This window comes from Vanacampus margaritifer, chromosome 14, assembly GCF_051991255.1.
Source record: "Vanacampus margaritifer isolate UIUO_Vmar chromosome 14, RoL_Vmar_1.0, whole genome shotgun sequence".
In the NCBI taxonomy this organism is placed as follows: domain Eukaryota; kingdom Metazoa; phylum Chordata; class Actinopteri; order Syngnathiformes; family Syngnathidae; genus Vanacampus; species Vanacampus margaritifer.
The window spans coordinates 11,123,813-11,140,241 of NC_135445.1; the positions used below are offsets into that span (position 1 = coordinate 11,123,813).

The following is a 16,429-nucleotide window of genomic DNA, read 5'->3' on the forward strand; positions in this document are numbered from 1 at the left end:
TGTCAGAAAAGGCTTCCCTTACATTATAGCTCTATATTTTTGTGAAGGAGATTGTTGTCAACCACTACTTGCCAGAAATTCCTGCAGCTCCTTCAAGGTTGCTGACTCTTTGACAGCCCACTTGAACCTTTTCTCATCTTTAATCAAATTAGGAGGTACATGTCGTGCTGTATTTTCCCCACTTCATGTGTTTTTTTGTTCTCTTCACAATGTCATGACAACTATCTGCCACTGTGCCACACGACCTGTGTCACTTGAACCGTGGTCAATATTTGAGATACAGTACCGTCATGTCTGTCTATCAACATCTGGGTGAAGAATGGCTACAAAGAAGCAGGCTGGTCGTACTTGAAAGCAAAGCTTTGCCATTGAGCGAGAGATGACTCAAATCACTCCTTTGTCAAAAGCACTTAGTCCTCTGATTTTTGGAGGACAAATAACGATCGCTCTGTTACAAGGAGAAGGGAGGAGGGTCTCGGGCGTCAGAGTAAAGAAAACGCGCCTTTTGCGAATCTCCGGCTGCTCATACCCGTCTCAGTAAACTCGGCTAAATCAAAAGAAGCAATCACGTTGTTCAAATACTTGACCGCAGATTACTTGGCGCTCCATCATTGACTTCAATTGCATTTGCCGGCCCCTGTAATTACTTGCGACATTGTCTTCAAAGACGAAAAGCGCTAGAGCGTTAAAGTTGGTTATTTAGATTCGTTGTTGAGAGAAAGGAACACAATTGTCGCTCGATCGTGCCGCATGGCCGTGAAATTGGTTATTTTTTATGTATTAAATACAGTGAACCCTTCTGTTCAGTGCGAGGATATGTCGTACAGACCCAACTGCAAAAAAAAGTGAAAATTCACTCTATGGACAAATCGTATAAAAACAACTTTCTTAATTGTGTTCAATGGATGTTTTGATCATGTTTGTGAACAACAGACATCAGACTACTTCCCAAAAATAATGACACATACTTTGCAAGAAACCTCCATCTTTTGGTTCGTGGTAGACATTTTCTCACAGTTTTGTATAAAATGTTTTTGAGTAATTTAGGGAAACATAATGGCTAGCCTACTAGCAAATGTCAGCTTTACAGCGTGCTACCCATTTCACCATCAAAAGAGCGCGCCTGTGCTATTAATCTGAACAACAGGAGAGTCAATTACTGTAATTATCCAGGTCCTCAATGATCATTTTAACTATGGCTGAATTTCCACCACATCTATTTATGAATGAACTTAACTTGAATCAACTGTAAATGTAAATTACAGTAATTTCCCCCTGTTTTAGCAATCTCTCTGCCTTGGTAAAATGACATGTGAGGTTTTGTCTATTGCAGATTGTGGCTATTTTCCCACAAGTTAAGTCATTATTGTGTATCTATCCCTCTCACTCTCTCTCTCTCTCTCTCTCTCCAATTAAAAAGGAATTTAACTGTTAAACTCCTTCCCATTTACTTTCACATTCGCATTTTCATTCTCTTACGCATCGAATCACTAGTGTTTTCGTCACATGGGAACTAGAACTATTTTCTGCTTCCGTGTCTAAGAATCAAGGGAAATGTAGCCCTACTAGTCCAATGCTGTGGTCGCCGGTCAGATCCAACACAAGCTGAGCTTTTCTGGCGGCATACTTGCAATTTTACAATCCAGGATCGGCGCGAGGTAAACGGAACAGCCAGCTTTCAATAGCTGCTGAAACCAAAACGAAAAACGTTGGATAATGGTAAGGACATTGATTTGTTCAGCACCGTTGAAGTTAACCAGTCACCAGATTGACTAGTGATTGACATTTGTTATAAATAGTTGCTGGTGAGAATTTATCTATATTTGATGTTCAGTGAAAATGAAAATTTACAACCCCCTCGCAAAATATCAGCAATGTAGCAGGGATGCTGGAGGTGAATCACAATATAGAGGGAGAATTCTGCAATACCTTAAAGTTGACCATCGGTAGAAAAGGCTTACACAAAATGCGTCACCATTTCATTTTGTAAAGACAAAATGGAGGTTGGCCAGGCGTGACACAGTGTCACACGGCGTCTCCCACGGTTAATAGAGACAGCCCAGCTTTTTGTTTACCTTGCAGATGAAGCTTGCTCTCAGGGCTCTGCAGCAGGACAGAGCTAACCGAGTCCAGATTGTCGTAGCTGCTGCATCCCAGCGGGCCCGTGCGTGTCTCTGTCACCTGTCAAGAGACGATAAGATTGAAAAACACTTTGTATTGATGCGTATTGTTTTTTATGATGCGTTACACAATGTGTTAGTGTTGTAACAGTTGGAAGGGATCACCACTAGTCTTGTGGCTGACCAAGCATAAGTGTTGCTTTTCTTTAGCCTTCTGTTGTGTGCAGTTCTTACCAACGAGGGTCATGGGTTGATATGAATCCGAAAAAATAAGGCCGGTAGAATATATTTCCTGTTCAATTTGGGGCACTTCCTGTTGATTTTGGGATACCTCAGGGTCACTTCCTTATGATTTTGGGGCACTTCCGGATCACTTCCTGTTCAATTTGGGGGAGTTCCTGTTGATTTTGGGATACCTCCGGGTCACCTCCTTATGATTTTGAGCACTTCCAGGTTACTTCCTGTTTATTTTGGGGCACTTCCGGATCACTTCCTGTTCAATTCGGGTTACTTCCTGTTTATTTTGGGGCACTTCCGGATCACTTCCTGTTGATTTTCAATCATCATTAAGTTTCTAAACTGACCACCTGCGTCCATTTTAGTTCATATTTTTATGCTGTTTGAAACCAACAAAAATTGTGATAACTATAAAACCAGAAATATAATTCATTGTGATGCAGGAAAGGAGTGCATGTGTCTCCGTCCTGGCTGCTGAATACAATACGGCTAAACAAAGATATAAATAATGTAAACAAAATCTGCATTCCTTCTGTGTCCTCTTTATTTTAATTCAATCACTCCTTCGGGAGGCTCATTTAAATTTGAACCACAGACTCCGTTTACAACAAAACAAATGAAAATTGCCTTCTTGGTTATGAGATTAAAGGTTATGGCTCATATGCTACGGCGACCATGTTAAAACCCCGTACATAAAATTACATTATAACACCAAAATTTAAATAAATTAATGAGCGTGTTACAGGAACTTTAATAGCTATTTAAACAGTTTACCTAACTTGTTGATGTTAGTAATGAGTCTTTAAAATTGCTGACCCTGCAATTTTTTCGGTTCGTTATGCGAAAAAAAACAACTGGAACGTTGACACGTCAAAAATGCAGATTTCAACTGAAAACAGAAAAGTTTGTCAAGTCATTTGTTTGAACCGTAAGTCAAATCATAAATACAGAGAGTTATTCTCATGATATGTTTGGGACATCTGAGAAAACCCAGCTATTTTTTTTATCTGGATTTGGGACCTGCTCTATCTCCATGAAAGGCAGCAGTGCATACTCCTACAAAACCCGCACTCTTTAAAACATTTCCTCGACTGTTAATAAAAGTTTTATGATGGTGCCAGTTTGGAACAAATTACTACAAATACAGTATATAATTAAAGTGAGATTTTGTTTTGAGAGTGTCATTTGCCATCGCGAGTAATGCAATTAATTTTTGGGGTAACAAATCCATCCATGTTTAATGGCTTTCCTAAGCACACGTTCAAGAAAGTTTACGGGAAGACTGAGAACAATGGCCATCTTTAAATCTTAAAGCGTACATTTAAGCGTCGTTCCAGATAAATTTGAGCAAGATGAACACATTGTTTGACATTAAACTGCTGGCGACGCGCCCTAACTCGCCACTAATAATGGACCTAAAACACTTTTATGGAGGGCATCGACAGACATTTTTCTCGAATAAAAAAGCCCAAGTCCATGCCAAACAGCCGGATCAAGACATATAACAATGGCTCCCAATGCCCGACCCCGAACTGCCGTCAAGAGGAAATAACGGAGCTCTTTTGACGTGAAGAGGCTGCTTTTAATGTACGACTCGCACGTTAACGGGCTTGGAGAAGGTTGTCCTTAAAAACGGATGCAAGGGAATATGAAGTGAAGGGCCACGGCCTATTGAGTCGTTCCAAATTGCTCCTTTGAAAGGTTAGGAGAGAAACATGTCATCAGACTGGTTCAAATGCATTGCAATGACTGTGGAGTAATGCCTCACAACCTTGACAATAGATTTCATACAGACAAATATTGATATATCAAGACAATTCGTCAATAAGAATAACAGTTGAATGTAGATAAAGCTCTGAAGAAATTACTGCATGTGTAATTTGCATTTTCTTGGACTTTTTCTATTATTCCAATACTGAAGCATACCAGTGATGGCAAACAAGATTAATGTGATTGTAACCTTACATGAAGTGGAATGAATTAATACTACCCCATCGTTAGATATGGCACTGTCCTGGTTACTCAATAGTACAATATGGTGAAAGTAATTGACACCTCCCACTATGTTCATATTTGCCAATATTAATAGCCAAAACTGTAAAACAAATTATGATCTCAAAACACTTCAAATCATATCAAAGACTTCCCCAATTACTTTTTTCCGAAAAGTCATTGCGTTGGCAACATTTTGTTGCTTCTTAGGGTGTCAATAAGTGAATTTTTCAGTGAATAGCTGATAAGACCCAGGGAAATAAAGTGAATAAGTGAATTTAAGAATATCAAAAAATAAATAAAATAAAATAATATGCAAGGTTTCACTTTTTTTTTTTTTTAAGTTTTATTTTTATTTTTTTGTAAGTGGGTGAGAATGTGTATGTGCGTGTGTGTATTCATTAGTTCACCTAAAACCTATTAAAAAATCCCATACCGTTCACCTAAACCGAACACTTCCAGCCAGCGTCGTGAGGCCGTCAGGAGACCCGAGGAAGGACCAAAGAAAAGAAAGAAAAGTCAGCAAGGTTTCACTTTAAACTCAGGTTATTTTCTATTTAAATTTTAATGACCTAACGTGTGTAAAGGCTATCAAACATTTAATCTTGTTTTTTATTCAGCATATGACTTATTTTTAATAATAATAATAATAATAATAATAATTAATACCTGTACTGTTATGACCTTGGAACAGATCAATTGAATCACCATTATATCCAATGGGAGGAATTGTATTAAATTCGACACATAACGAGGAAAACTTTGTAAGAAGTTGATCACGTTGGACTCTTCTCCTGTCTTTCATGTTGATCGTGGACCAGATGGTGTGCTGACATGCAAGAAATTAGACAGATGTATTTCTTAGCCCCCGCATCAGGTCGTTAAGGCGGAAGGGGAGAAATGCAAAAAAAAATAAAAAAAATCACATTGGGAGGATCATAAAGAAAAACTGCATTTCGGCGTCCGACGATCGTAAGACACACTGTTGTAAAAGGACAACGTCGTAATATTTAATTGCTTTTACATTGCAGTAAACGAGACGGATGGCTCATCTCAGGGAGCTCGATTGGCAGAGTTGAAAACAGCGCGGAAATTGAACACCTGTCTATTGTTGCTTTGTGCCATCAAACCACCAACAACTATCCACCTTGCTGTCAATTTTATCTCCATACAGTCCCATCATCTCATTAAGAAGAGCGATCTAGAAAGTCTAGTAGAAGAATAGAAATTGATCAATTGAAACCTACTAATTCAACCAAATGTATTACTATAATAATGTTTAAAAAAAACAACAACAAATGTTTCACATTACTTCCAGTCAGTCTACAAGAGTGTTAGCGTCAACCCATAAGACAAGCAAGAAGAAAAAAGGGTCTGTGGCCTGTATTTTGTTTCAATAAAACCTTATTGTTTACATCCTGCAAAGGGTAATGTGACACAAAATAGGCCATTAAAGCTAACAAGCAACAAATGGTTGGTGGAATTGCATTTTTTCCGTAGGGCCTGTTGCTGTATTACAAGCGTCTCGTACACTTATCTTACCACTAGCAAATGAGAAGGAAAAAAATAGTCTTACCGTTGTAAAATTCAATATGTGGATTGATTGTTTTTTGTGGTTCATGATAAGAAACTAAATTACTGCAATCTTTTTCTCTTCGGTAGCAAAGTTTCGGCATAACAATCAACTTTTGTCTTGGGTACAGTACAATATTTGTCCATTCCAACTCTTTATAAAACGGCAGTATCCGTCTTCCAGAGGTGGGTCAGTACTGATTCGTCACTTACAGATTTTGCTGACAAACAACGGGGAACTGACGGACTGTGCACCACTGGAAGTGGGCTTTATGTCTTGTCACTGGAATCGCCAATAATTGGGTCAGTACCGATGGACCTATCAGTCCGTCATCGACGGATGCCTGTTTTGCTGACGAATAACGGGAAACTTCAAAAACTGACAGACTACGCATCGTTTGACAGTACCGGACTCCTGTTTGGCTAACGACTGTATACAGGCACTAGTTTTGATCAGGGATGTTGTTGGACCTTTGATGGGATGTATTGAGTCTGTTTTGCCTTTTGCGACAATATTCATGGCAGTTACGATTGTGTGCTCCTCCTATGCGACATTAGAGAGGTAGGAAAAGAATAGACAATATTGGGTGGACTGTGGTGGATTGTTTCTCTTACTCTGTGGCCACACTTTTTGGGTGCTTGTGTGGAGGAGGTGCTCCAGTGAATCCCTCTAAATTCCCATATAAATGGCTGTCGCTGACACTACAGGGCTAAATTAATATAAAAAAATGACGATGACGGAGTGACGGAGTGACAATTAACAGTTTGGTTTCGGCTTGAAATAATGACATATTGACAATGACGGACGGGTGGCCCGGCCGCTGGCGAATGACAAAGGACGGACCGGCAAAATTTACCGACGAGTCCACCTCTGCCGTCTTCCTTATGATATTTGTTTTTGTCTCTCGCATCACTTCAGAGTTAGCTATATTTGCACTGTTGTTTGACTATGCGATAGAATTATTGACTTAAGCCTGGTTGACACGGCAGGAAAATCGGCCCGATTAATTGCCCCGAATTTCCTCTCCCGACGAGTCGCGCCAACACGCAAACGATAATCTTAACAGATAATCCTGCGTCGGGGACATTCAACATGTTGGATTGTTTTGGCCCGACTTCGCTCCCGTGTGCAGTGCGCCCCCGAGGACAAACCACCGCGCAGCCTGTTGACAGTGACGTGCAGCCAATCAGAAAGCGAGCCGGTCAAGGAAGCCGGTGGGGAATCCAAAATCAAAACAGTCATGACACAGCTTGCGCTATTTACACTCCATTTAAAATAAAAAAATGTTTTTTTTATACACGCACACATATATTACACAAATAAACCTGGTCTCCGAGTGGGACGCGAACCCGCACCACCAGCACCGAGGTCAAGCGATGCCTCGCCGCCCAGAGCCCATTTACAGGCCTTTAAACAACGCCTTTTGTTTTTATGCCACTTTTTCAGCTGAAAACCAGGAAGTATCGCGGTTCAGAATCGATTTTCGATTATGGATGATTTTTTGATTCAAAATGATTTTTGCTTCAATTCATAGATGTGCAAGCAATCGCGATGCTCTGACTCGTTAATGCTAATTAGCGAGCTACTCGCGGCACTTTTATCACTCAAAAGAACGGCTCCACACTGCAAAAAAAAAACAACTTTTATTGGAATAACTTGATTGTGACTTTTTCCTTCTACTCTCTAATGTGGCTACAACTTAACAGTGTATCAGAACGCGTGGAACCACACTGCCCCTAAGTGGCCAAATCGAGTACAACACGAACAGCACTCCCAATAAAGGCCCACACAAACAAGGGCAAGACAGTATAAAATAATTTCAATAAAATCGATTGTGAATCGTACTAAATGAGAATTGCGATTCTTATGGGAATCTATTTTTTTGCCACACACCTAATGGCAATGTGTATGTTTATTCGTCCCTTGTTGCCTGCTTCCACCAGTAGACTGAGACATGTTTACATTCATTGTCAACACACACACAAACACACGGTGCTAATAGATGTGCATAAACATGAGCACAGTCACACACCGCTTTATGGATTAAAATGTGGCCCTGATAATCTGCGGGACTTTTAGGAGAGCTCCAGTACGCGCCTCACTTCCTCTCTGAGCACACACCAGCAGATTATGAAAATGTGGAGTCTAACGTAATAAAAATACAAGGAGCAATCAAACGACTGAAGTGGGCCTTGGGGGGGACAGCGGAGGATTTGGATTATTAAGCGGAACACAACAGTGGAATCCCACTAGGCCACCAACACCCCCCCCCCCCACCCCCCACCCCGCCCGGCTATATCAAAGCCCAGCGTTAGACAGAAAGCAGAGTTCTGGAACAGCCTCCATAATTGTCATCTGTCATCACGTAAATGATCTTCACGCCGTAAATAAAACGATGCACAGGAGATCCAAAGTTTCCTCCGCAGTGAAGTGGCAAGATAAATAGTGCGTGTCGTATTCCCAACTCGGCAAATAATGACGAATGCTAAATTAATTCCAGCACTGTGAAAATATCTCAAGCCTTGATAAGATGTATGCGGCCCTGTAAAACTAGGAAGTCGTTTTATTTAGTGCAGACCTGTTGGGAAAGATGAAAAATGGCCCCTTTGTCGTGTTCATCGCTAGCTATGATATTCATTTATATCACACCATCAACATCGCGTTGCTCCATTTCTCTTTGGTTTGATATTTGTCGCACCATTGCTTCACCATTGCTTTACTGCAACTGTCCTCCTCCTGCATATTTGTCTTTATCGCACGATCCCATCGTGAACTAACACAGCATTACTGTGAGTTTTCTGTTCACGGTGATCTGCATTAGTCACACCATCACTTCACGATATGATGTCACTGCATTATTTCAATATTTCTCACCCGTACAATTATCACAATACGACAACATGCCTGCAACTTTTTAGTATGATATTTATCGCATCCTAATAGACACTGCATTAGTACTTAACTCAACTTTATAAACAGGGGTTGTAGCACCGTATACTGTAATAATTTCCTGTAAACGTAATAACACCTGAAAAGGTCATCAAATTTGCTTGCTCAAACTTAATCCAAAATTTTATAGAACCTTATGTAATCCTTTCTTTTCTTTGGTCCTTCCTCGGGTCTCCTGACGGCCTCACGGCTTTGGCTGGGTTCTGAAGTGTTCGGTTTAGGTAAACGGTATGGGATTAATAGGTTTTAGGTGAACTAATGAATACACACTCACATGCACGCACATGCACATGCACACCCACATACAAAATAAAAAAAATTTTTAAAAAAATTTAAAAATAGATTTTTTTTTAAAAGAGAGAGCAATGATGATGACAAATCGTTAAAATTACCGAATGAACAATACTGAGCTCTCCAGAAAAGAAAAAAAAAGAACCTTATGTAATAATTTCACCAATAATGTAATGAAAAATCCTGACTAATATTATAATATTTTTTTTTATGATAATGTAATAACTTATATTATAACTCATTATTTAATATATATTATATCATATCCAGAAGTCTTTACGGCAAAGCGTTTCTAATCATGTGTGCGGAGCTTGCTTTAAATAACTCCCTGCACAGTTGGTTTAACAATAAATAAATCAACTCTGCCAAATAACTCCAAACACTGGCCTCCATTGAAATCACTTTGAGGGTTGAAATCAACTCTGAAACATTAAACACAAAATTTTAACACGCCAATTTTTGCTATGAATGTATATAACGCTCTTAGATTCTCGAAAAACTAAATGTAGAACTTTGGACTGAAAAAAATAAATAAAATAATAATAATATATATATATATATATATATATATATATATATATATATATATATATATATATATATATATATATATATATATATATATATATATATGCACAAACACACACACACACAAACATTATCTGACAAGTTTTACATTATTAGTTTTGAGATTACAAAAAAGAGCCACCTGAAAATAAATAATACAAAATAAATATAATAATAATAATAAAAATAAATATAATAAATAAATCCCAATAATGTAATGAGGTATCACATTATCAGTTAAAATGTTATTACAATATAAGTCAGGATTTTTTTTATTATTTATTTATTATTTATCATTATTTGTGAAATTATTACATTATTGGGTTTTATTATATTTTTGATCAAGTTGAGTGCAAATTTCATTACATTTTCAGTCATTACATTATTCAGGAAATTATTACATTATCAGGTTGTACAGGTGTGCACATAAAAATGTCGGCACAGTTCTGAAATGAGCACCAACCGGCATATTCACAGACTACTTACTATGCAACACTTTGTAAAGGTCAACTTCAAAATAAAAGCCAAGCAAGTAATACTGTTCGTGGAATGCCTTCCTTAGCTTTTATTTTGAAGATAAAGCAATCGTGGCCGCTGAATTGACTTCAATTGAGGCTGGCTTGACCTTTTCTTATTGCACAAAAGTGTAATGACAGTTATATTGGACTTCAATTTCTAGTCCTGGCACATCACGTATGTGCACCCCTGATTATTAACCTTTTCTCCTCTGTACAATAATTGCCTTCACACCACTGCCTCATCAGACAACAGTGCACCATTATGCCTCTGTACAATATGTATGGTTATTATGTGATACAATCTGGGATTCTTTTTTTTTTCTTTTTTCTGGAGAGCTCAGTATTGTCCATTTGGTAATTTTACCGATTTGACATGTCATCATCATTGCTCTCTTTTTTTTTTTTATTATTTTTTTTATTTTTCTTTCTTTTTTTTGTATGTGGGTGAGTATGTGTATGTACAATCTAGGATTCTATTGACTTCTCTCTGCATCAGGACTTTCATAAATTCTACTAATTGTCACGGCAACCTGTCATACTTTTTGTTTATTTGTTCAGAAAAGAGGAGAATAATGTTCATCATGTTTTCAGTGCATAAATGTAAATCTCCTGAAATAACAAAGTAAATGAGTGTCACAATTTGATTATAGTTGGCCTATTTTGACCCACTTTAATGAGCACACAACATGTACTGTATCTAAAAACTGATGTCAACACTTTTCACTTTTTTTTTTCCCCTCTCTACGCATACTGGCCTATTCACTCATACCCGCGACCTTTCCTGTGCGCACACTTTTAATTAGACACCAATTAAAAATCTAATTAGGGCCTCAGCAGCCTGACAGTAAATAGTGAATTGGGCACATTTGGCGGGGTAAACGCCAGCCTCACGTCAGATCGCAACAAAGCGAAGATTCGCACAATCTGGACTGTTCATTCTGGCGGCGACGCGACATTGTTTTGACAACCGAACACCACGACGCGCGGTATCACGGAACGGCGCAAATTATCCGCTATAATTGAAGTTGTCTCGCTGCATTAGTGTGAAAGATCGGAACCCTAGCGCCTAATTAGTAAGTTCTTTTTAATTTCTTATCAATGTATGACTTATTACACTGCAGTATACAACAAGGATATTTTGCTGAACAAACATCATGCAGAAATGTATTTATTTATTTTTTTTATTGCATCACATAAGTGACAACTCTTTGTCCGGCGGATGTGTGATTTTATAAATGTAATTAAAGCTGCTTTGTGCTCACTTTATCAAATGATCATCAAAATTTTGACATCATTTTCCACCACCTATTATAGTACATTATAGCCAAAAGCAGCTAAGCAGAGCTGGATGATGCACAGGTTGGCCTTAGCCATTAGCATTATCAGTGGTAATAACCAGCAATGCTCATGATCTCAACTCATCACGTGGATAACCACAAGATGTTGTTTGAAACATTATGCAATATTCATAGTGTTGATATTTTATAAGAAATCAGTAGATTTGCTCACTTTTTCTGTTAACCCAGAATAAAGTCATCAAAGAACAAAATTAAAAAAATATATTTTTTTGTGACAAGAAAGTATCCGTTCCAATTACTCTATCAGAGAAAAATCAGAGTTAGACAAATAACTGGAAGCTCAGGAGAGCCATGACATTATGTTCTTTAGTGTTTATAACATATTTTGCACCCAAAACACATTTTGTCAGTTTGGCCAGCGATTAAGTTTGGCACTTCTTCATAAAAAAAGTTTTTTTTCTTTTTTAACTCATTCACTGCCATTGACGGCTATAAACGTAAAAAATTCAAAATTCATTTGAACTATTTCTATTAGTTTAACATTTTTTCCCACTTTTGTTAACAAGATTATGAAAACCTAGATTTTTTATTGTTTTTCATTTAGAGCAGATATAAAATTTGTGATTAATTGTGAGTTAACTAGTGAAGTCATGTGATTCATTACAATTACAAAATTGAATTGCCTGTCGCCCAAAATTTTTGATAATCTTTTCTTTTTTTAATTCATTCACTGCCATTGAAGGCTATAAACGTCAACAATTCATTTTAACTATTTCTATTAGTTTAAGTTTTTTTCCCCACTTTTGTTAACAAGATTATGAAAACCTAGATTTTTTTATTGTACATTTGAACAGATATAAAATTTGTGATTAATCGTGAGTTAACTAGTGAAGTCACGCGATTAATTACCATTAAAACATTTAATTGCCTGCCGCCCCAAATTTTTAATAATCTTTTCTTTTCTTTTTCTTTTTTATTCATTCACTGGCATTGACGGCTATAAACATCAAAAATTCATTTGAACTATTTCTATTAGTTTAACATTTTTTTCCACTTTTGTTAACAAGAGTATGAAAACCTAGATTTTTTTTATTGTTCATTTGAACAGATATAACATTTGTGATTAATTGTGAGTTAACTAGTGAAGTCATGTGATTCATTACAATTACAAAATTGAATTGCCTGTCGCCCAAAATTTTTGATAATCTTTTCTTTTTTTAATTCATTCACTGCCATTGAAGGCTATAAACGTCAACAATTCATTTTAACTATTTCCATTAGTTCAACATTTTTTCCCACTTTTGTTAACAAGTTTAGGAAAACCTAGATTTTTTATTGTTTTTCATTTAGAGCAGATATAAAATTTGTGATTAATTGTGAGTTAACTAGTGAAGTCATGTGATTCATTACAATTACAAAATTGAATTGCCTGTCGCCCAAAATTTTTGATAATCTTTTCTTTTTTTAATTCATTCACTGCCATTGAAGGCTATAAACGTCAACAATTCATTTTAACTATTTCTATTAGTTTAACTTTTTTTCCCCACTTTTGTTAACAAGATTATGAAAACCTAGATTTTTTTATTGTACATTTGAACAGATATAAAATGTGTGATTTATCGTGAGTTAACTAGTGAAGTCACGCGATTAATTACCATTAAAACATTTAATTGCCTGCCCCCCCAAATTTTTAATAATCTTTTCTTTTCTTTTTCTTTTTTATTCATTCACTGGCATTGACGGCTATAAACATCAAAAATTCATTTGAACTATTTCTATTAGTTTAACATTTTTTTTCCACTTTTGTTAACAAGAGTATAAAAACCTAGATTTTTTTTTATTGTTCATTTGAACAGATGTAAAATTTGTGATTAATCGTGAGTTAACTAGTGAAGTAATGTGATTCATTACAATTACAAAATTTAATTGCCTGTCGCCCCAAATTTTTAATAATCTTTTCTTTTTTTAATTCATTCACTGCCATTGATGGCTATAAACGTCAAAAATTCATTTGAACTATTTCTATTAGTTTAACATTTTTTTCCACTTTTGTTAACAAGAGTATGAAAACCTAGATTTTTTTTAGTGTTCATTTGAACAGATATAACATTTGTGATTAATCGTGAGTTAACTAGTGAAGTCATGCGATTAATTACAATTAAAACATTTAATTGCCTGCCGCCCCAAATTTTTAATAATCTTTTCTTCTTTATTCCTTCACTGCCATTGACGGCTATAAACGTCAAAAATTAATTTTAACTATTTCCAGTTCAACATTTTTTCCCACTTTTGTTCACAAGTTTAGGAAAACCTAGATTTTTTGAACAGATATAAAAATTGTGATTAATCGTGAGTTAACTAGTGAAGTCATGCGATTAATTACAATAAAAAATAAATTGCCTGTAGCCCCTAATTTTTTTTAATAATGGTTGTTTTATTTTATGAATTTATGGCAGTGAATGAGTTAATTAAAGTGACAAATTAAATGTTATTATTATTATTATTTATGTCCCTAATAACCCGTAAATGGAAGGATTTATTTATTTTTGCTGAGAATTTCTTAGTCCAGCAATTAAATGGTTAAAACCAGTCCCCAGTTGCCTGGAGTGAGTATGATCATGAGAAAGTAAGGGAACGGCCTCACCGTAGTACACCGTGGGAGATGTTCATGATCTGAAGACATTTTGAACCTCAGTCACAAAGAAAACTAGGTACTAACAAGCAGTATTGTAGTGCCTGCAAGGTGCTCCAGCGCTCAAGAAGCAACATGTACTGGCCAGTGAACATCAAAATAGCTCAAGAGAAGACGTGGGTGCTGTGGTCAGATGAAACAAAAGTTGAGCAATTTGGCATCAACAAGTTTGGAGGAAGAAAATAAAAAAACAACATCACTACAGTCAAACATGGAGGTGGAATCAGTATTTCCGGCTGGTACAAAAGTGACTACAGCGGATTGAGGGGGCGATAAAAGGAGCTATGCAATGTGAAAGAAATCGCCCCTTTTTTGAGGATTGGTCACGGAGGGGCCTTTCAGGATGACAATGTCCAAAAATATACTGCCGAGGTAGCAACGGAGTGACACCGAAAGAAGAATAAGCATAAGCTCATGGAGCAGACCAGACTTCAACCCAATCCAAATGATACCAAATATAAATCAGAGACTGTTAATTTCGTCATCAGATGGGGATGACATAATTATCCCTACATCCGGCTTATTAAATGCCAATGGTGCGGTAGGACGTCTGAGGAAGGTTGGAGAAATGTCTTCATTTCACACTGCCTCTACCGAGGCCTCCTAATCTGCCCATCACTTGCCATTCTTTCCTAATGACTTGCTATTTCTGGCCAACATAGAAATAAAGAGACGTGTGCCTAGTTAATTCACCGCGCATGGTGATGTTTAACTTCTCGAAGGACTTTTCCCAAAAAAAAAAGAAGAAGATCTCTGAGACACTTTCACGGGAGAATCAAACCGCTATTGAGGAAATTGTCTCTAAGGTGATTTGGATTTAATACTGACAGAATTGTATCAAGTAATGCAATTTTGTCATCACTATATGAAGATGATGATGATTAAAAAAAATAATTATTCCTGTAAATTTTCTTATATTATAATATGTTCTATATTTATAAATTATAGCTTACATATATTTTAAAAATGTATCTTATTTTATCATTAGCAGACAACTTGTCATCACTATATGATGATTTTTTTTAAATGTTACTATTCCTGCATTTTTGAATTTTCTTATCAATTGAATTCCATGTAAATGAATTACTGTTTATTTATTTTACACATTTCATTAGCAAAAAAAATAAAATATTTATTGCTATTTTTTTTAATATGACTTTTTCTGTATTTTGAAATCGAACCATGATTTGCAGACTCTGATCAAATGTTGTGACACCTTTAGGACTGGTAACCATTTAGCACGAGAGCACTTTTGACAGTTTAAAAGTTACAGACTTGAACCATGTGGGAATGCAAGTTGACACATCTTTAAACAGAATGTGTATGAAGTCTACAGTATACACATGAAATCATACCCGTTGCTCTTTTGACAATGTTTTGAATCTTTTCATGGCGCATCCTGCAAATCTTATCTGTTGATTTGACATATACAAAGTAAGTGTTCTCCACAGCTAGCTAGTGAAACAGTTAGCATGCAAGCTAACACCCGACATTCAGGATGATTGCCGCAAGAGCTATTTTTTACTAGCACATATTATATTTAATGTATTTAATTTTTAATGACACATCCTTCAATACTATTACACAATATGTCATTGGTTTTCATGAGTCACCTGTGGCTCGGCTGGTAGCATTGACCAGTAAACAGGAGGTCATGGTTTAAGTCCCACCTTAGACTAATTGTAGTTTTCTTTTTTTTTCATTTATCAATCATCTACGATTGATCATTTTTCATTTTCACACAAGTTATCCTTCAATATCATTAGTGAGCATTTCACAAGCATTCCACTTGCATTCAAATATTAGCATTTGGTTTTTATTAGCATTCAGCATTCACATGCAATTTCTCCAGAAATTGCACATTATAACTTTTCTCTATTTACTATTTTGGTCAAATTTGACTTATTTTCCAGGTAACACGTATATTAAGTTATGAATCCAATCGGATTTTGTTCGCTGACATTGACACGATTAGTGGATTGGGATTTTAGGAATGAGCCCAGCCCCTAATATAGACATGAGACATAATTCCCCTCTCAAAAAGATTTTTTTTTTTGCTCAATTGATTTGTACAGGTTATAGGTCATATAAAGTGGAAAAATCCATTTATCTTGGTGTCATTGTTTTATATCATAAATACCTGACATTTCAACAGGGGTGTGTAGACTTTTTTATCCATCCACGGTTTCACC

At 36.4% G+C, this 16,429-nt stretch overlaps 1 protein-coding gene across 1 annotated transcript in view; it reads right to left on the reverse strand.

Moving 5' to 3' along the window:
• Positions 1 to 16,429, reverse strand: part of brinp1 (bone morphogenetic protein/retinoic acid inducible neural-specific 1) — a 178,251-nt gene that overhangs the window by 54,869 nt on the left and 106,953 nt on the right. The window contains exon 5 of the mRNA XM_077542653.1: positions 2,076 to 2,181. Within this exon, the coding sequence (XP_077398779.1) occupies positions 2,076 to 2,181 (106 nt within the window). The remainder of the gene's footprint in view (positions 1 to 2,075; positions 2,182 to 16,429) is intronic.